Source organism: Cibotium barometz, chromosome 24 (assembly GCF_041138505.1).
Source record: "Cibotium barometz isolate CiBa-2024 chromosome 24, ASM4113850v1, whole genome shotgun sequence".
NCBI classification, from domain to species: Eukaryota; Viridiplantae; Streptophyta; class Polypodiopsida; order Cyatheales; family Cibotiaceae; genus Cibotium; species Cibotium barometz.
Window position 1 is genome coordinate 5,094,284 of NC_141069.1, and position 22,158 is coordinate 5,116,441.

Below are 22,158 nucleotides of genomic sequence, written 5' to 3' on the forward strand. Positions count from 1 at the left end.
TTGCTTTATTATCTTCATCTAGTAGAGATACTTCTACGTATACTAGATTTGGGGCTAGAAAGTTTATGAGAGTAGTAACAATGTTGCTAAACTCATCTTGGGGTAAGCTCTATGTCTGCCCATAATATTCTTTTATGTCTGCCCATAATATTAGTGAACTGCGTCGTAGTTGTCCCAATGACATTTGCACGGAAGTGGATAATACAACTGTGAGACTGCCTATGTCTCTGGGCTCTCTTGCAATTGAGGGTTCCTTCCATGTGCGCGTCTCATATCCATCCCTAGGGAATGAATAAATGGACTCATCTTGCGCACCCTTCTCAAACATTCTTGACGTCATGTTTCCTTGAGATCCCTCTTCCGACTCTTCTAGAATTGAAGTAGGTACGTCCAATTCCCTTTCCCTTGTTGGTTCGTTTCTTGGATACATTGTATCCCTAGCCTGGTTAGCCCGTAATTTGGCTTCATGAAGTCGTTGACACTCCTCTACTAGGGCTCTGGCTTCTTCAAGCTTCCTTATCTCTTCTTCAGTATTTGGCTATTCATTGACTCCTTTAGGGGGTGATGGTCTTTCCCCTTGTGCTTCTTGGTCAGGCTCATTTGGTTTGAGCGCTTGATCCCTCTCTTCTCTTGATTAAGTGGATCCGGTATCAATCGTATCTTCTTCAGATCCATCTTGAATTGTGACTCTGGTGTCACCTTTATCCCCTTTTTTCACCCTCCTTCTCTTGCCAGTTCTAGAAGTGGTTGCATCTGTTGGGTTCTTCCCTTTGTCCCCTAATTAGGCTTGGGCTCATGTCAGGACATTCAGTGGCGTGATGTTTCGAGGTTGAAACATTCAACGATTCGATGTGGTCCATCGCACCAAAATATTATAGTGGTCCTCTCCTCATGTTTGCGTTTATGTCTTTACCTTTCCAGTGCATCGTGGTTTGAAAAACATGTACTAGCATGTTATTCTGTAAGACATAAAATTCTGGGTGCGATCTCTGCAGCTTCCTCATAGTACTCACCACTGATCTCTACTTCACGCACCATATCCATATCCATATCCTTTAATGGCTCCTCAATCAATACTTTTAGCCTATGGTGGTTTTGGTGGTAGAACAAGTGGTGGTGGCGGCGGCAGAGGTGAAGTATCATGTACTCGAAACATCCCCCTAGGTAAATAAGAAGGGTTTGGCTGCCCTGTAGCTATAGTGATTTGCACGAGTGGTGATAGTAAGGCCAGTGGAGCTGTAAGTGCCGACAGCTGTGCTACAGTTTGGAACCTTAGATATCTACATATGGAGGTGTCATGATTCCCTAATTTTACATAGTTCGCACAATATAGTAATGGCCTTGCTCTTTACTATGGGCATTCAGTGGTAGTGTGATTCAATCTGCACATAGAACACCACACCAAATCTATACGAGGGTAGAGATGGGTATGCCCATGCCCAGATGTTTCTCTTCCATCCTTCACCTTTAATTTTTCCAGTATGGCATTACTGAGTTCGTCAACAGTCATGTTTTAAACTTGCTTGCTTCAAGTTCCAATCCCTTGGTGACTCGAAACTCGCGAAGTCGTTGTGCTACCAAGATATTTTGACATCTTTTGGTTGTGGCAATTCCAGCATATTGTCTTCATATTCAATTGCTAGCATACAACATGCATCCAGAGTAGTCGGTCGAGCTAATACTAGATAATCATGCATCTTGTGGTCTTGGACTCCTCTTCGGAAGCATGGCAGTAACTGATCATCAATTAGCCTCTCCCGTACTTTGCATCTTGAATTCAAGTGCTTTAGTCGGGACACATAGTCTCGCATCAACTCAATTTCTTTCTGTTTGATGTTATGCAGCTGTGCCACAGACTCAATCTATCACCACTTCTAGCAAAGCTTGGCATAAACACATTCTTGAGCCACATGAAATTAATCTTATCTTTTGGCTTGAGGGTTCGAAACCATTGATGAGCTTTTCCTTCTAGGGTCAGTGAGAAGGCATGAATCATGGTTACATTACTTACTGGCCCACAGGTTTCGCAAGTGGACTTAAAGATCTCTACATGTTGAATCGGATCCACATCCCTAGAGAACTTTTGTATGAGCTTTGAAATGATGTGTGGCTTCATTTGGGATGGTCTAGATTCTAGAGTAGTGCTTAATTCCTTGACCATTCCTTGGCCCATTTTTGCCAGCCATATTCAACAAATCTGTCCTTGTAGCCGCATTAAGATCTATATTTGGATCCGCCCTTGGTCGTTGAGGAGCTACTCCCCCCCTACCTAGATGTCGTCCTCTTCCAACATTGGCTCTTCTAGGCATTTCTAGTCTATAGGACAGTTCGGCCACTTCATTCTGGATTGGCTCATCATTAGCAGCCTCCGTATGCCTTTGTATAATTAAGAGCTCCATGTCATGTAAGAACATGGGATGATTGATCATTTGCTTGATGTCTTTCTTGGTGTACTGGCGATCTTCTACTTCATCGATTTCCCTCGGTAGATTAACCCCTTCCTCTTGGGTTATAAACCCTTCCTCCACTCTTGGCTCTGCACATTAATGGGCTCTAAGTTTGGAATTTCTCCCTCACTCTTGCCTATGACCATTTTTGGCTCTTTGCCACGTGATTAAAATAGGTTCACATTTCCCATTCCCTTTTATTCCTGGGATGATGCCATCGAGATTTTATTGTCTCTTTGTTGCAACATACACGTAAGTGTCTGTGAAAGGGTAAACATACAAACACCATTACAACATAAGGTTCAAGAAAAGCACCCATTATTTATTGTGGATATGCACTTATATTTTAACATCCTACGTGTTTGCCTTTAAGTAGATCAACAAAACATAATTGAAAGGATTTACATATTCTAACATGGAGAGAATAACAAGCTCGTTGTATAGAGATTGAGACTTTATAGAGGGAAAGGTACAGTCGTACACGCATAGGAGTCATGAAAACAATGATGGAGAACGATTTTTTTTCCCATAGGAAATTTTCTTTTGTTTTTTTAAAATATGCCTATAGTCTAATGCCTAATACCTCTACGAGAGAGAAAAAATAAGAGCTTTGGACTCAGTGCATTTACGAGCGAAATTTCTTCACAATTTTTTTTTCAAATTCACCCCCAAGAAAATTTCTGTGGAGCCAAAATTCCATTTCCCTTAGTAAATCTCTCCGTATTGCTTATTGGTCGTCTCGTCCAGAACAAGACTGCTCTTGTCGTGAGGGGTGGGTGCATTCACTTCAATGTCTATAAACCACTGGGCCATGTAGGCACATGAAGAGGGGAACGAGAAGTTCCTAAGGAAGAGTTTCCTGGAGGAGCCTCTACCGACCAAAACTAAATTATCATAAAGGGGTCGAGAAGCTTTTGCTTGTGCCATTTTCTTGGGTCTCCTCTTGTAAGCGTTGTAGTGCAACAAGAAAACAACGCTTGTGCAATGTTGCCTGTGTGTGACGAACACTTGTGTGATGCTTACAAATAAACACTTGTTTGATGCTTACAAATAAACACTTGTTTGATGTTGTTTGCAATCTGGTGCGTGATTGAAGAGCGATGAGATTCGGTTTGCAAGCGTGTCCATGGATTTGCTAGCGTGCCTTTGGACAATGTTTCATTTTATCAAAGGCAATGCTCATTGATTAATTAATTGATTTTGATTTTTTACTCATTGTAGGCCTCTATTCATTTAAGAGTTGTAAGTTTTCAAAGATAATAGACTCATTAGTACTTGTAAAGCCACTACCACTAAGAGTTGTAAGTTTTCAAAGATAGTAGATGTATCAGTACTAGTAGAGCCCCTTTGCAAAAGGGTGTCTCACCTCTATTCCACTGCATAGTGTTGGACAATAACTATACTTACACAAGCAATAAATGCTAATCAAAACATATCTACACCAAATACAAAAATTTCAAAAGAAAATTTGCAAATAAAAACTTTAGACTAGTAGAACCCCTTTGCAAAAAGTACAGACAATAACTATACTTGCACAAGCAATAAATGCTAATCAAAACATATCTACACCAAATACAAAAATTTCAAAAAAAGAAGAAGAAAATTTGCAAATAAAAACTTTGGATCTTTCTATTGTAAATAATGACTCTTACACAAACAATAAATGCTTATGAAAACATGTCTACACCAAATTCAAAGATTTTTACAAACAAAATTGTAAAATACACAAAATTCCACAGAAAATCAAAATAAAAAATTGCAAAACAAATCTCCACAAATTTTCCCCATTCAAAAACGAAAACAGGCAATCTTGACCGTCCAGGGTCCTAACGTTTACAGACACACCATACTCTCCTACTACACTGCGTATGGTCACCAGAAGACGATGAAGCACGAGCTTAGCGATGGCGAGGAAGCGGAGGCGGAAAAATCAATAAGCGAATTAGGAAAGAGGAGTATGAAGCGGAAGCGGGGCGAAAGGAAGGGCAGGAAGCATTTATCGTCATCATCCAAGAAGAGGTCGCACCGTCGAGCGCGCTATTCTTCTGATGAAAGCGAGGAAGAAGATTCAGGGGAGAGCAGCAGCAGCAGCAGCAGCACTAGCAGCAACAGAAGTTCTGGAAGAAGCGATGATTTTAGCAGCAGAAGCCCTGGTCCTAGTGGCTCTGACTCCATCTCCTCAGAGACTGACAGCGAGGAGGCTCAGGAGAGGAAACGGCACAGCCGAAAGCGGCGTGAAAGGGAGCTTGAACACGAGAAGAGAGAGCGGGAGAAGCGCCGGCACAGGAAGGAGAAGAAACGGAAACGTCATGAGAGAAACCGGCGAGATGAGGACGAAAAGAGAAAGAAGAAGAAGCAGCTGAAGAAGAAGAAACGTAGGTCTGAGAAGGAGCAGAAAAGGAAAGCTGGCCCTGTGACTGACTCTTGGGGCAAGTACGGCATCATCAAAGAGATCGACATGTGGTATGTACTATTTATGCATGATGTGGTATCATCCAAGAGATCAAAAAGTTGTATGTACAATGCATGCATAAATTCATGAATGCATCATGCAATGTATATAGATAAGTCTTTTGTGGCAGAATGTGGGGAAAAAAACACCCTAACGAAGGGGCTTGCATCATGGAGAGACTGCTTCCAAGGAGCCAAGGACCAAGATGTGGTACTTGACACCTTGGTCACTCTGCCATTGATGTATGGAGCACCCTTTTGGGCACCTGATCTTACAGCAGCCAAATGACCGAAGATAGAGAGGCCTCTGGTCATAATGCTCTCCCGAATGATACGCAACAAACCATTGGTCCCCACCTGATATTATCTTGGTAGAGTTTGCCTCTAGCACCCATGGTAATAGAGGCATTCACAGGATCAATGCCTTGGCTCCCTGCTGGAGACTCCCAAGGCACGCTCTACAGGCCTCCTAGTAGCTAGCAGAAGACGGGCATGAGTCATGCTATAGCCGAGTATCCACTTGGTTCACAAGGCAGGGACTCAGAGGATGGATTGCCTCCCGCCACTATAGTATGACCCGGACTCCCCCATTCATCGTGCGCTCTTAGGATGACAGGAACTGGGTGATCAGATATGATTTATTGGACCTATACATACAGGATACCTGGATCACAACACACAAGCCACTCTCACACAAACAACAGTACTACATGGATACTTTCATGAGGCTTACAGAGGATAGTTTCATACTGAGGGCCAGATATCTTTACATATATATGTCACATGCCATGTGGATTGCAGTGGGCCGGTTGCAGGTGTCATCGCACTGCATGAGGATAGAGATAGGGAGACCCATGTAGATACCTCATGAAGAGAGGATATGCATTATGTGCCAGCGGGAGGTCGAGTCAGAGGTGTACTTCATACACAGGTGCACCGTATATTATGAGATTCAAGGAGGTTCCTCCCTCTTTAGAGAGAGGGGTAGCCATGGATGACATACCCACAGCCTCATTGAGTTGCACATTTTCGAGTGCCCGACCTCCCGCCAGACCCCACTTTGGTGCGACTCTAGATAAGGCCACAACACTATAGTGAGCTTGACGTCCTTGACTCCTTGGACCTCGCCAGCAACACAGATAGTCCACCAAAAAAACACTGGAAACACCTGACTGGAGGGAGGGGAAGCCGGGGAAGAAGAGGACCAAAAAGAGCCGCTTGTCGGGCACCTCCACAGGCGAACAAAACACCTTCAACTGCTGTCCAAGTTTGAAAAATAGCTCTTCATTGTGTGTAACTGCTGAAAAAACAACACTTTGAAGCTTGCGTTTGATGCTCAGCATGTAGCATAAACGCAGAGGCAGCCAACGAGCAAAAAAGAAAAGATAAGAGGTGTTGATGAAGCAGAAAACGCAGCTACCTTGTAGAAAATGCAGGTGCAGATCAAGCTCCAAAAATGCCAGCAAAGAAAGGAAGAAGGTCACCTAGAATTAGAGAGTCGGGACCTCAACGTCTGATACCAAGTTGAAGTATGCACAGGTGGAAGCATAGACAAGGAAAGAGAGAGAGATCAAAGGAGAGAGCTTGTTGACAAGATCACCTTTTATTATAGCATGAAGCTTTTACAATGGCAATAGCTAGCAAGAGAGTGTTGTAGTTGTGCTAGGATTGGGTGATTGAAGTGAGTATGAGGAGGCCCCTTATATAGTGATGCAAGGAAGCTGGCTGACAGCCTCATGACCTACTAAAAGGAGAATAAATGGATAAAACCCAATAAATAGGCATGGCCCCAAAACACTGAGATGCACAATGTTCTAATAGATCCTTAAGCTGTCCCCAAGCTTTGCATACAATCTTGTCTTTGTCACGATGTGATGTATTCCCTGAAAGAGTGCACAGAGTGGAAGCAAAGTGGCACTAGAGTGTGCTGAATAGAGAGTGCAAGAGAGAGAGAGATATGGAGCAATCTATGCTGAATATACTGAAGCAAAACAGTCCCAAGCAAGAGACACTAGAAGTCTCATAAGTGAGGGAACAAAATATGTACAAGACTGAATGAGAAATGAGAGTCCAACACCACCTATTTATAGGTGAGGTATGCTAGCCGATTGGGACAGAGAATGCTGGCCGACTGGAGCATGTGTGCTGGCCGATTGGTAAAATACCAAAACAGCTAGGAAAAATCCCAGAAAAATATGGGAAAAAGGGGTGGCCAGCCCACAATCAAGGGCCATACAAAAGGGACCAAATGGGCACCAAATATGAGCAGAAACTGGGGATGAATGTGCTAACACCCCTTCTCAGCACCAGATGCTGAACAAACTCCGAGAAGCCGAAGATGAGGAGCCAATGAGCCTGAGAAACCGGCTTGGTGAACAAATTTGCAGCATTCTCCGTTGAAGGACAATACTCCAAACGCAAATGTCTAGCAAGAACCCGTTTACGAACATAGTGATACTGTATCTCAATGTGTTTCGTACGAGCATGAAACATAGAGTTCTTGGCGATGGCGATGCAACTCTGATTGTCACACCAAAGAAGAGTAGATCCGGTAGGAGGACATCCGAGCTCCTCCAATAATCTCTGCAACCATATCGCCCCACATACAGCATAACAAACCGCACGGTACTCCGCCTCAGTAGAGGAAAGTGTCACAGTAGGCTGCTTTTTACTGCTCCATGAAATGGCTCCAGACTCAAGTGTAAAAACACAACCAGTGGTCGAACACCGAGTATCTGGATCTCTAGCCCAGACCATCCAACAAGAGTGCATCCTTGGCCATAGAAGATGCCAAAGTCCAGAGTGCCACGCAAATACCGAAGAACTCTGAGAGCACACCGCCAATGCTGCTGACGAGGTTTGGATGAGAAAGAACTCAATAAACTGAGTACGAAACATATGTCCAATCGGGAGTAGGTCAACCAAATCAAACAACCGACGAGAACCCGATATTGTCCCTGATCAATCCATGGAGAAGCATCAAGTAGAGAAAGCTTCTCACTAATATCCATAGGAGAAGATATTGGTCTGCACCCAGTCATCTGAAATCTGTTGAGAATCTTTGGTGTGTACTTCTGTTGAGAGAAGAAAATGCCCTTCGAGGTCTGCCAAATATCAAAGCCGAGAAAATAATGCAGAAGGCCAAGATCCGTCATCTCAAACTCTGTCTCCAAAGCATCCATAACAGAATGGATCCTCACAGAATAAGAACCTGTAAAGATGACATCATCAACATAGACCACAATGATAACAATCAACTCTCTCTCAAGGAGGATATAAAGGTTCGAATCTGCATGAGAACGGCGCAGGCCGTAAATTTGTTTCCCTGTAACTTTGGAAGAACATCGGAGAGAACCAGGCGGAGGAGCAGAAGGAAGCTCACATTACCGAGAATCACGAACTGTCTGATAATACCAGCCAGGCACAGATCTGCTCGAACTTGCCGGAGGAGGAGCAGAGGCATCATCATATGACCGAGATCCAGAGCTAGAGGTGGAACAGAAGCAGCAGGAGGAGGAGGAGGAGGAGGAGGAGGAGGAGAAGGCGGAGACGGAGGTGGAGGAAGAAGAAGCTCACCACCCCCCTCTGAAGATGTAGGAGTCTCGTTGAACACCACATCACGGCTCACAACAACTTTGCCGGCCTGAGGATCATAAAGACGATATGCCTTGGACACAGTGCTGTATCTGAGAAACGTCATGCGTTGAGACTTCGAGTCCAACTTGGAGCGATGCTCCTTAGGCACATGAACATACGCCGAACACCCAAATATCCGGAAATGAACAACGGAGGGCTTCTCACCATGGAAAGCCTCATATGGAGTTTTATCGGGAAGAGCAGCAGTAGGAGACTGGTTCTGAATGTAGAGAGCAGTGGAAGCCGCCTCAACCCAGAAACGTCGAGGTAATGAAGAATGCTCAAGCATAGCACGGGCTATCTCCATAATGGTCCTATTCTTCCTCTCTGCAACTCCATTTTGTGATGGAGTATATGATGTAGTAAGCTGTCTCCGAATGCCATGTGTTTTGCAATATTGCTGAAACTCTTGGGATATGAACTCACCCCCTCCGTCAGTCCTGAGAGCCTTGACCGAACGGCCGGTCTCTTTTTCCACCTCAACTCTCCAATCAGATAAGTGTTGAAAAGCCTCATCCTTGGTCTTCAGAAAGAAAACCCAAGTATATCTGAAAAAATCATCCACCATCACGAGCATATACAACGCCTTACTCAAAGACGCGGTACTCATAGGACCACATAAGTCTGCATGAATGAGAGCAAGTGATGCCGAAGATCTATGTGTCGCCTCCTTCGGAAAGGCGGCTCGGTGTTGCTTCCCTTGTAAACAAGAGGAACTAACAGAAGACGGAGCCTTGATGGTCGGTAAACCCTCAACCAACCCATCCTTCGAAGCTCGTTGCAGAAGCTGATAGCTCAAACGGCCAAACCAAGCATGCCAAAGAGCAGAAGAAGCACCAGAAGAAAGCACAGCGGATAACTTCTAGAGACCACTATCTTGGACTCCTTGAGCCAAGATGCTACCAGTCGTCTTGAATGGTAATCTCATAACGAGAAAAGATCACCTCTGCACCCTGAGCTGTATGAGCACTCACTGACAAAAGGTTAAAAGCCAAATCTGGAATGTACAGAACGTCAGAGAAGTACCTCTTGTCCTCGTAAGAGCGGAAGATGGGGATAGTGCCATGTCCATGCATTGGCACGGAAGAAGAATCCTTTAGAGTGATCTCGCCTGACCTGGCAGTGAAGTCCTCGAACCAATCTCGATGGGGTGTCATATGAGCAGTAGCACCGCTATCCACAATCCAAGACCGTGATTGAGAATTCACAAGAGCAAGTATACGACGAGTACCTGCTAATAGAAGAATGCCATCATCCTTCTTGGGTTGAGACACCGCCGTAGAGGAAGAGTTCATTGCTGCTTCATCACGCTTCTTCTTGTGACATTGGGGTGACTTGTGACCCTTCTTGCCACAATAATGACATTCAATGTCCTTATTCTTTGAAGATTTGTCGGAGTCCTTGGAGTTCTTGTGAGAACCCCCTTTTTCTTTCTTTTGTTGATTCTTCCCTTTGTCTCGCGCTGCCAAAGCTCCATCAAGGCCACCAGAGGTGCCAGTCCGCTCCTCAAAACGAGACTCAATTTGCATAACGGAGGGGAGAACTTCCTCCCAAGTAATGGGAACAGGACGAGGAGAAGAAACAAGAGACTGAAAGTATGCATCAAACCTCTCGGGAAGCTTGGAGAGAAGCCGAATAGCCATGTCCTCGGTAGAGATGTCCTTGCCACAAATAGCAAGCTCGTCCCGGAGATCTTTCATCTTGGAGATGAAAGCAGATAAAGATGGAAAGGTAGAAACTGATAAGTTCATAAGTTGCTTTTCTAACACCAAAATCCGACCCGGAGACTTAATCTCATAGAGATCTGCAAAAGCCTTCCAAGCTTCATGTGCAGCATCTGCTGTACGCACATGAGAGAGAACAGAATCCTGGCAGTTCAACATCAGAAAGGAGAGAAAAGAAAACGCGTTGATCATTCGATTGCCAAATATCAATCTGTGCTTGAGTCGCACCACTGGAAGCAAGGATGGGAGGGGTGGCATTTGGCCGGTGTAACAAGCCAATCCCAAAGATCCACGCCACGCAAGGCCAATTTCACCTTCACCTTCCATAGGGTGTAGTTGGAACCATCCAACTTTGCAGACTCAGCAAACATATGAAGAGAAGTCGGTGCAGCCATCACAAAAGCTTGGGCTCAATCTCAAGAAATATGCACAAACTCTGAAGTAGAAGTGTCCTCCACAGGTACCAACAGTGCCACCAAAGCCTGAAACACCACAGACCCCTCTGCAAAGGGGAAAGCCCAGTGGAGAGGAAAACGCAGCACACAGAAGGTTGCTGTCCTGAAAATAAGGCCACCTATGTCCAATCTCCACGTGGAAAAAAAAACACTGATCAAAAAGTACCTGATGGCTGTGTCGGTGAAGCCAAATTGTAGGCGAAAAGACCAGCAGGTGCTGTCCAGAAAACGCAGCAGCAAAGGGCTGCAAATCTGAGAGAAAACGTAGAGGAGAGGGTGTTGAAAACAGGGCTGAATCTGGGGCAGCAAAGAGGTCGCTGAACCGGGAGCGATGATACCATGAAAGAGTGCGCAGAGCGGAAGCAAAGTGGCACTAGAGTGTGCTGAATAGAGAGTGCAAGAGAGAGAGAGATATGGAGCAATCTATGCTGAATATGCTGAAGCAAAACAATCCCAAGCAAGAGACACTAGAAGTCTCATAAGTGAGGGAGCAAGATATGTAAAAGACTGAATGAGAAATGAGAGGCCAGCACCACCTATTTGTAGGTGAGGTATGCTGGCCGACTGGGACAGAGAATGCTGGCCGACTGGTAAAATACCAAAACAGTTGGGAAAAATCCTAGAAAAATATGGGAAAAAGGGGTGGCCAGCCCACAATCAAGGGCTGCACAAAAGGGACCAAATGGGCACCAAAAATGAACAGAAACTGGGGATGAATGTGCTAACATGCCCCTGCACATCGGAACCATATGCACATTGTGCTTCGGTGCATTCGCATTATCATGATGCTTCTTGTTTGGGGATGCCTTTGCGATATGCTCTGTGCTTCCACAAGTAAAGCATTTGCCCTTGCACATATATTGCTCTTTCTGCTCACAGTAGTAAGACCATAGTTTGCCGCTTTGTAGGTACGCTTCTTAGCAGATTTGTTTTCAGCTTGTGGATCCTTTTTGGCTTGGTTTTGGTCCCTTTTAGGTGGCTGTCCACTAGTTTGCAGGAAGACAGTCTACTGACTGGCCGCCTTGCCGACTGTTATCCATGCCTTTTAAAAGGCTGCTGACTTGCTGTCCATCCTAACTGGTTTGTTTATCTGATGCCCTTCAAGGATTAGCCTTGGGATGAGCATGCACATGACATCCCCTTCTGCTAAACTTGATGACACGATTCGAACTTCTGACCTTGGATGATTGTCATCATCCTCTGTCCCCACATATGGTCTGTGACACGGTCATCCTTTCCTTCTTGGCAACCTTTTCACTGAAAACCTTGCCCTGTCTCCAATTCCACTGCAAATTAGAAGAAGATATGTACATCTATTCCACTTTGTCCTCTTGCCTTCTCGCCCTGTCCTTGAACACAAACATGAATCCTTCTTCTTGAAAGTTGGTCCCGTGCATCCTTGGCTCCACCCCTTAGGATGAATCTCATCCCGTGGAGTACTCCATAAGAGCCTCTTGGGCAGCCCCAAATGGCTACCGAGCCTTCTTGCTATGACGAGCATCCCGACGCTCTAATACATCATCCTCCTCGTCATGTCTACGATGGTGACGGTTCCCAGATCTAGGGCTGATTTCCCGTGTAACACCTTCCACTTTGAATGGAACTCTAGGAGCAGGAACATACCTAGAAGAAGGTGGAGACACCACTGACAATGCATGAAGATCTTTTGCATCTCTCAAATGGGCTGAAAACCCCTCATCATCCCTTCGAGCTTAGGTGTGCATTGTCCTACACATGAAGTAGTGCCAGTCTGTACTGTGAGTCACCCTCTAGAATGATGTCAAGCGTTTCGGGTGTTTGGCTTGTAGCCAGATTAGGCATCTGTGTAGCTATACGGCATGTATGAGAAGGGGGCAGTCCTTAGGGCTACCCAAAAAGAGGTTTTTGTATCCCTTGAGTGGTCACGGGGTAGGCCTTAGGCCACCCCAAGGGCCCAAAGGGCACATAGGCTCGATGGCCAGACCCTAGGGGGCAAGGACTGGCTGTTGGCCAGGCCTAGATGGCCTGGGCAGGCAGTCGGCCAGCCTGTTGGCTAGACCATGGGCAGCCAAGGCAGTAGGTGGCCAGGGCACAGTGGCTGCCCAGCAGCCAGCCCTGCCATGCGTAGCCTGGACAGCCAGCAGAAGGCGGCCAAAACCAGGTGTGAACAGGTGCCTACTGAAAAGGGTAATAAAACAGGTTGTGGGAGAGTTTTCTGTAGGCCGACCCCTGTACTTGCAAACTGACCAGTACCTAGAGGCACTATAAATAGCATTGGCCAGAATTCAGTTGTTCATCTTAGCATTTACAAAGGGTTGCTGAATTCCAAGGGCCAGGATAGCCAAGGGAAAGTCTACCGCCAAGGTAAAGGTGAAAGGTCAAGAACCAGAATATTTTGACAGATTTGCATCATTTTAATAAAGCAAATACACCATTCATGGTGGGGGCCCTACAAAGGGTATTCGGGACCCAATATTGTGTCTGAGTATCTCTTTCTCTCTCTTACCTTTCAGCCACCCACAAGTGGGGTAGATTGGCTAGTGCGAGGGCCCTTATAAAGACCATGATCCACCTGAGTTCAACTCCTACTGTTGGTCGTATATGCCCTCGTGTTGCATTCTACCGACGTTAATACCCCTCTCTCTCTCTCTCTCTCTCTCTCTATTTCTGCACTCGTCTGTCTATCTTGTGTGTTATCTTCGTCGCGAAAGATTGCTGAATTCTGGCCATTGAAGTATTGATTCTATCCACCAAGCTTCCGCATGTTACATGCAGATCTCCGTGAGTGTCAGTAGACACCCACCACCATTCTTACTGATAGTCAGAGTGCTCTGGCTATGGCATGGAATCCAGTTTTCCATGCTCGCACTACGCACATAGAGATTCACTATCACTATGTTAAAGAGAGGCTATATGCAAGGGAGATTACATTAACCTACTGCTCTACACAAGACAATGTTGCAGAACTATTTACAAAGGCATTGCCTACAGAGAAGTTTGAAGCTTTCCGCAAAGCTTTAGGCTTACTCTCCTACAGAGAGTGATCTGCCACCTTGTATAGGTTCACATATGTTATGATCGTGATAACGCACAACAGGGCCTTCTTTATACCTTTATGTGGTGACTCGGTGAGAATCTTTAGCATCTAATTGAGAGAGAGAGAGAGAGAGAGAGAGAGTGAGAGAGGAGAATGAGAATGTAGAGGACGACACAATATTGGGTCCCATTGAAGGGCCCCCCTCTCCCCCCCCGCAAGCAGGAGTATTTGCTTATATTATTCTTTGGAGAATGTTGTACAATGCTTGAGTAAACAAGCGATATGAATGCCCAACGCAAGGACGAGGAAGACCGTACATCAGCTAAGTATCCACCCAATCCGAGGTTCTGCTGAAGACTCTTGTGGCCACCGATGCAAGTCCAGATAGCTGTAGGACTGCACATATGTTGGCTGAATGTGAAGAGTAGCTTCCTTGTTGTCTATAGTCGACTCGATGCTGTTATGCTTCTGCACTTTTGCTGAATTACCTGAATGTTTTGTGTGGGACCGAGTCACATGTATTTGGCAAGGGTTTGGCTACCCCTTGCAAGGCTAGCCCAACTTGGGGCTACCTTGGGGCTGGCCTTAGGGCTGGTCTCTTCTATATGAAATGAGTCTAAAAAGGCCTAATCATGCATCTATGGCTATGGCTGACATCTATATGCACCTGTATGATGAATTCTCCAAGTGGGTTAAGAGGACTGACACTTGTCTGACCTCTAAGGCTGAGAGACTGACCTACGTAGCTCGTGCTTGACTGTCATTGTACCGAGGGCTCACAATGGGGTCACTGCGTACGACAAATATTTCTAAAAAAGGTGCTACTTTTGTACAAATGGTGCACTGATGATCATGCTAGTGTGTCACTGTGCACCCCAGTGCAGGGTGCACGTGACAACATATTTCACTATAGGGTCCCCATGGACGCCTAGTGCGAAAATACACTTAAACTACGGCTTTCACTATAAGTTCTTCTTGTACTTTATTTCACTTATTATCAATATACGTGCAAGTACTTCTCCCACTCTCTTCCTAGTTGACTTGCTCCTTGTGTATGTGAGTGAGCTCCAATTGTTGTCCTAACCGTAGCCCTATTTCTCTTGCCCTTGTGTGTGCATATTGATCTTGGGAGAATCAAGTACATAGCATTACGGGCATTTTTGGCTAGTTTTCCATACCGATGCATATGAATACAATATTGCAAACAATATGGTTGTCGATGAAGATCTCCAAGGAGCTGCATTCTCACACTACCCTCTCAAGTGCCCATGTTCCCTTTCATCCACTCTCTATCGTTCCACCCAGACATGGTAGAAACAATCTTTAGGTGAGCATATAGGACAAGAGAAAGATACACATGGTATGTGAATATGGAGTCCTTCCTTTCCCTCTTTCTACTGGTCACCATAATTGGTCATGTGAGCTTACCAATTGCAAGTAGAGTTGGCGACAGCGGAAGTCTTCGCGGTGGAAGTGTTTGGAAGGCTGAAATCTTCAATTTGTCGCGATCCTTCATGACAAAAGTCTTCAAGCAAGTGCAAGGAACCCTTGGAAAGCTTCCCCATGGTTCTGCATAAGAAAGGATGGTTGAAATTAGGGTTTTCAGACAAAAGATCAGAAATTACAGCAAACAAATGGACTGTTTTTCTGAATTTGAGCCATTGGGAGTGTGTAGGAGGAATAATATGATCCGAAAACAATCCTGGATGCTTGTGAAACATTCAAGTAGGCTTGGATATGGAGTTGGGAGAGTAGAAGTGCAAAAAATACAGCCATAAGTGCAAAGAGGTCCAAGGTGGAGGTGACACATGGCTGGATATGTCACGTGCATCCCGCACTTGGATGCCACGTTGACATATCTGTACAGAAGGTGCAGGACCTGGGGTGGAAAACTGGTCCCATGTGAGCCCAGTCCGTGAGTCAGCCAGGATTTTGCTCCAGTCGTCCGAGGTCAGGTGTGCATTGTCCTGCACATGCGTCCGAGGTCAGGTGTGCATTGTCCTGCACATGCATCTAAGGTCAGGTGTGCATTGTCTTGCTCATGAAATAGTGCTGGTCCGCTCTGTGAGTCTCCCTCTGGAATGATGTCAGTAGTTTTGTATGTTTGATTTGCGACCAGATGACAGACGGCTGTGTAGATGTAGGTAGGCATCAAGTTTGGGCACGAGGAAGGCTATGGGCCATCCCAAGGGGGCCAGGCAAGCCCCAGGACTTGCCCGTCAGCCCAAGGAGGGGCTGGGCAGGCTGTCGGCCAGCCCAAGAGGGCCTGGCCAGGCAGCCGACATGCATTTAGGCCAGCCCAGCCAGTTGGCTAGCCCAGAGGGCAGCCAGGATTGTAGGTGGCCAGAGCATAGGGGCTGCCCAAACAGCCTGGACAGCAGCCCAGCCAGGTGGCTAGAGCACAGGGCTGCCCAATCAGCCTGGACAAAAGCGATGGGAAAGCTAGCAGCCGGGCAGTGTGAACACGCATAAATATCAGCATTCTGGTCGAGGGCGCTTTCCCGGCCCGATTGTGTTTTCAGGTAGGACTCCGGGAGTGCTTGTGGGGAGGGTGCATCTATATTCAGTTTTCTCTCTCTCTCTCTCTCTCTCTCTCTCTCTCTCTCTATACATATATATATATATATATATATATATTCTGCACATCTATATTCAGTTTTGTGCGTTATTTTCGTCTCGAAAAGTGTGCTGATTTCTGAGCATTGAAGTTACCGATCTCCCCCGAAGCTTCTGCATGTTCCAGGATACTCATTTTGGACAAAGGGATAAGGCTTGGGCACTTGGACATTGAGTTGTGACTGCCTCGGGACTTCAATGTGTGCACTGTGTGTACACAGGGCTGGTCATAATTCATAAGTGAGGTTTGGTCGCCCAAAACTCATTAAACTATACACTCACTTATAAATTAACATCAAGTCCTAAGTGATAATTTAGCGCAATTTGACCAATACTTACCACCTGTCCACATGCAACATAACCATGTCAGCTGACAGTTTCACATGCACAGTTCACGGGCAGTGTCGCCTTACCCGGAACTAGACATTGGTCAGGCAAGCATGAAAACATGCGAATTCAATTGGCACGCAAGCACATAAAGATGCTATGCAATGCAACGTTGGTATGGACTATCCCCGTTCATGAGACTATACCTAAGGGATGTTTCCGGGCAAGTACAAGAGATACCGGACCCAACGGAAAGCCAATCATCCAGGCGTTCCTAGGCATGTACACACAGGCACAACACAAGTCCCAACGAAAAGCTAAGTCCACCAGATATTTCGGGCATGTACACACAAGCACAAGTCCCAGTTGAACATCTAATCCCAGACATGACATTCGGAGCATGAACGTGTCAAGTCCCAATGGAAGATCATGTCCACAGTATCACATGACATGCGTCAATCCCATGCATAAGCATAAACCAGCAACCATGGATGCGAGTCCAATGCATACGCATAGTGAGAAAGCAAGGGTGGACCATTTTGGGTAGCGAAATGGTGACATTAATTAGGAGGCCTTTGTCATGGAAAAACTTATGTAAGGCGTCTAAATGCTGCTGCAACTCTTATAAAGAGTGATAGAAATGCTCCATTAATTGAGAAAGGAATGTTTTGTAATGCCTTCAGGCGCTAAAACAGCCCATAAGACCAAGTAATGATACCATGTATGAGTACTATGGTGGGAGATTCACAAGATGTTGTTAGGTAATAAGGTAGAGAAGGTAAGCTAATGAAGCCTGCCACAATGCAGCTGAGTAAGTTGTGGATGCTCATGACACCTTTGGTAGGCCCCAAAACATTCACAGTCACCTTCTTTGATTAAATATTATCCAGCACTAACAGTTTTTCTGATGAGCAGTACTGTTGGTTAGTTCATGCTAGCCAAGACATTTATAGACTAGCCAGATTGATCTCAGAAAAGTTTGACGTAAAAGCTCACTGCATGTTTGCTTGTTCCCGGCACATGCAACATTTGCATCTAAAGCTTTATAGTATCAATTTTTTTTTCTCACATGGGTATTTTGAAATTTTTGGATATCATATATGTACCAAAACTCAAGTCTCACATGCAGGGTAGGTGATTGCAACTTGCAATAAGGAACACTTCGATACTTTTTTGTTGTATGCATGATACTATATTTTGTGCATCCCCTGATACTACCTTCTATTTTTGTTGTCATAGGGTAAAGCGCCCTGAATTCAGTGCATGGTTGGCGGAAATAAAAAAGGTTTGTGCTTTCCATGCCTTATTTTCTTTAACAGCAATACTGCTTGAATATGTGGGCAAACCATGCCCTGAATTTAGTGCATAGTTGGCAGAAATAAAAAAGGTTTTTACCTTCCATGCCTTACGCTCATTAACATTACTGCTGCTTGAATGTGTGGATATTTGTGATTATTTGCTGTACCCAAACTTGCAACAATGTAGCATATATGATGTGGGGACTAGGCCACACATATGCACAAACCTTGTGATTCGTGTTTGCTTTTTATTTTGGATGCCTCAAGAATACCCCAATTGGAACGCCAGCACACAAACCCCCCCCCCCCCCCCCCCCCCCCCCCCCCCCCCCCCCCCAAAAAAAAAAAAAAAAACAAACAAACAAAAACAAGTGACTTTTATTAGGTATGGCAAAATGCACCAAAAGTGTGGGCTGAAACTCTGCAAGACAAAGTGCTAAAACACAATCAACCTAGTACACACTACCAACAAAGCCAGTCAAGGAGATGATGACACCACACCATGATAAACTAGTTGTAAAGGTGGTCAAAACAACCCATGATCGCACTCTTTCATAAAAGTTAATCTCCTGGCCGTAGCTAATATGGAGTTGCCCTTGATCCTCATTCAAGTGGCCCTCAGGGTGTGGACAATATCAGACCAAATACTGCAGAGAGACTGCTTATGATGAGTGTGAGTGCCGTCCATGATCCCTATGCACCTCGGAGGTGTAATGCTTGAGAAGGCAAAGAATTATAATAAGTGGGCAGGCAAAAGGCAGTGCCTTACAAAACTCAGTTATTTTCTTCGATTCACTAGATTGCATAAACAGATAAGGAAATAACTACACATGCAAACAATGGAAAAAAAGGAATAAAGATTTATTAAGGTTTGTGGAAGGCAAAATTGTCTATGAGACCAAAAAAGTACATTGTGTATAGAATCTTGGAGGAGACGCCTAGATCATTCCCTATATCTGAGAGAAAAATAAAAGATTGTCTTTTGAAAACTTCTAACAAAAGACCACAAAGCTCTATGAGACAATGATAGTTCATCTATGTACATTCCATATGCACATAGTGATGAAGACAATTAATTAAAAAATGACAACTTCAAGCGACAAAGAAGTCATTAAAAAAAAAAGGAAAAATTGGAGTGGATCTCCTGCAAGTGGGGGAAGAGAGAGAGAGAGAAAGAAAAGAAAAGAAAGTTGTATTAACGTCTTCAAAAGGCCAAAATGACCTTATGAGACCAAAAGGTTACATCATATCCATGAGGCACATCATCCTGGGTACAAAATAGTAATAAAGAAAGATAACAAAAATCTAGAACTTTAAAATATGATCTAGGTACATGAGCAGAGAGCTCTCATATCACCCTAATACATCCCTCATGGGCCGCTGTGACATGGTGCTCAAGGTGGTGAAACTAAGCTGGCGCGAGAAGGTCCTGCGATGATGGGAGATGATGGCCCGGATCTTCTTGTGGTGGCGTGGCCATGGGCGAGGGCCATGGGGTCTGGGGCGTCGAGCTCTGCATAACTCAGTGGCTTTGTTGAGTGTCACACCTCTCGGTCGAGCTCCTACACTAGCCTGTGGTCTGGGTATGATGGGTGGATCGGCCCTCGGAGTGCTGGTATGGAAGAAGTCGGTGAGAGCTCTTTGTGTTGGTCCTCGAGCAAGTACAACTGATCTGGATCTCACTAAGGACTCCCTGTGTCTATGGAGCTCTAGAAGAAAAAGTCCCAGGCATCTCTGATCCGGGAAGTCCATGATCCTGGAAAGTGGTCCGAACCCAGCTCGGAAGAGGCAGTGGAACCTCCCCCGAATCTCATAGTATACAGGGCATCGACATATGTAATGGTCCTCTGTCTCGGGCTCTATGTGACAAAGTTGGCATATCCTGTCCTCTGGTGCGGCCGCCCCAGGTCCATATCTAGAGAGCGAGAGAGAAAAGAAAGTTATATTAACGTCTACAAAAGGCCAAAATGACCTATGGGACCAAAAGATTACATCATGTCCATGGAATACATCATCATGGGTACTAAAAATAAAAGGAAGGAACAAGAGCTGAAATGCCAAAGGTGATCCCAATACAAAAAACGTCAAGATCTCACATCACCCTAAAATATCCCGCATAGGACGTTGCATCATGGTACCCAATCATGGTACCCAATGTAGTAAAGCTGAGCCAGTAGGAGAAAGTCCTGTGGTGGTGGGAAATGATGGCACTCATCTTCCTGTGGTGACGCGAGCGTGGGCGGGGGCCTCTCGGCTAGGCTCCTGCATCAACCTAGAGGTTGAGTGTAGTGGGTGGATCTGCTCTTGGAGCTCTAGTCTCGAAGAAGTCAGTGAGAGCTCTCTGTGGTGGTCCTCGGGCGGGTGCACCTGGTCTGGGCCGCAATAAGGACTCCCTGTGTTTGTGGAGCTCCAGAAGGAAGAGACCTAGGCATCTCTGGTCTGGAAAATCCATGATCCCGGAAAGCGGTCCAAATCTGTCTCAGAAGAGGCAGTGGAACCTCCTCCTGGTCTCATAGTATACCAGGCATCGGAATATATACCTCTGTCTCAGCCTCTGTATGAGAGAGAGAGAGAGAGAGGTTATTAACATCATCAAAAGACCCAAAGGTCTATGAGACTAAAAAGCTGTTACATGTGATCCATGAGTAAATTGGATGTCAAGGCAACATGAAAAAGTAAAAGATTAGCGGCCCAAAGGATAGAAAGGGTCTACATACTATAAAGTAGGCAACAAGAGAACCTCATGTGTTCGGACCCTATGTGTAGTCCCGGTTCATAATGAGTTGTCATCCTCATGAACTTTATTCTTGACCTCAAAAACCACCACCGTTGGTGCTGCCTCTCTATGTTGCTGAAAAGCAAACCTTAGATGTAGAGTTAGTGAGTGGAGGGTCTCGGTCGCGGGACGAGTGGCGTTTGGCTCTACGGAGGGATTGTGCTCTCTCTTGGAGGACTTCTCGGATGCTTAGTACCAGCTTGCCGTGGGTTGGGAGGCTGCTCACTCCATGGAGTTGTCTAGTTGTGTGCTTTTCCATGCGTCTTGGGCAAATCTCATATAAGCTGGGTGTGTTAGTTGGGGGCCAAAAAAGTTAGTGATAGATGTTTGTATGATACACCGTTATCTCCGGTTGTGTTATATGTACTTGAGGCTAACTAGAGGGTTAAATTGGATAACTGTGGGTTAGGGAGCCCAAAAGATTAGTAAGTCGGTTGGTTATAGTGGCTAAGTGTTATGTACTTGGACACTAATCTACAGATTAGGGATCTAATCCAATGGCCCGGGAATAGGGATTAGTAGGCAGATACTTCGCTAGGGTTCCCGGATTGATAAAACAAGCTTAATGGCCGTTTATAGCAAGTAAGCTATTTATGGTTAGTTATCACTTTAGAAGTGAGAGCTTGGGTTATTATGAGACACAATTGTGCAGATGCACCATTGAAGGTCTGAACAGGAGAGCTGACATGCTCATGCTGTGCACATGGCGGGTATGTAGGTTGGCGTGCGAAGGCTTTTGGGCTGTGGCTTCAGTTGTATGGGATGCCGGGGTTAAGACACGGGCCTATGGGATTGTGTAGGAAGTCCTAGCCTTGGCTTGGGGGAGATCGATGGATACTCATCACGTTTGGGAGGTGAGGCTTGAGCTAGCTTGCTACGTCATGATTTGGTTTAGGGCCAACCTTGTTTCAGCTGTGTTTAGGGCAGATTTTGGGAAGGACTTTACATTTGGTAGTATCAGAGTCACCCTAACGTAGAGGCTGAAGTGGTATGGGTGTCTAGGCATCATAGATGTTGGAATTTCAAGGTATTTCTCTCATTTTCTCTCTTTCTTTCAAAAAAAATTAAAATTTGCTCTACTGAAGTTGTACAAGGATTTGTTAGCGTCAAGGGTGCATGGTGGTTGTGTGTCAGAAAGATGAGAGAAGGCTGCTGATTTTATGTGGTTAGGGCTTGAAGCGAGTATCCGATTAAGATATGAGTTGGGGGGAGAGCCCTAAGATCAGTGTGACTGAGGGTGAGTTAGCACAAATCGGCAGCATAGCCAAAAGGCTATGGTAGCAAGGCTACCCCAGGCGGCTGCTTTGGGTAGCAGCCTGGCCAGATCGGCAGCCAGCCAGTGCAACCAGCGTGGCCTTGGCAGCCAGCCAGGGCAACACAGCCAGTGCAACCAGCGTGGCCTTGGCAGCCAG

The 22,158-nt window shown here is 45.4% G+C and overlaps 1 protein-coding gene across 1 annotated transcript in view; it reads left to right on the forward strand.

Moving 5' to 3' along the window:
* Nucleotides 1-4,243: 4,243 nt before the first annotated feature.
* LOC147624828 (nucleic acid-binding protein) overlaps nucleotides 4,244-22,158 on the forward strand; it is a 64,736-nt gene continuing 46,821 nt past the window's right edge. The window contains exons 1-2 of the mRNA XM_086818053.1: nucleotides 4,244-4,910; nucleotides 17,912-17,957. Of these exons, the coding sequence (XP_086674179.1) occupies nucleotides 4,333-4,910; nucleotides 17,912-17,957 (624 nt within the window). The 5' untranslated portion in view covers nucleotides 4,244-4,332. The remainder of the gene's footprint in view (nucleotides 4,911-17,911; nucleotides 17,958-22,158) is intronic.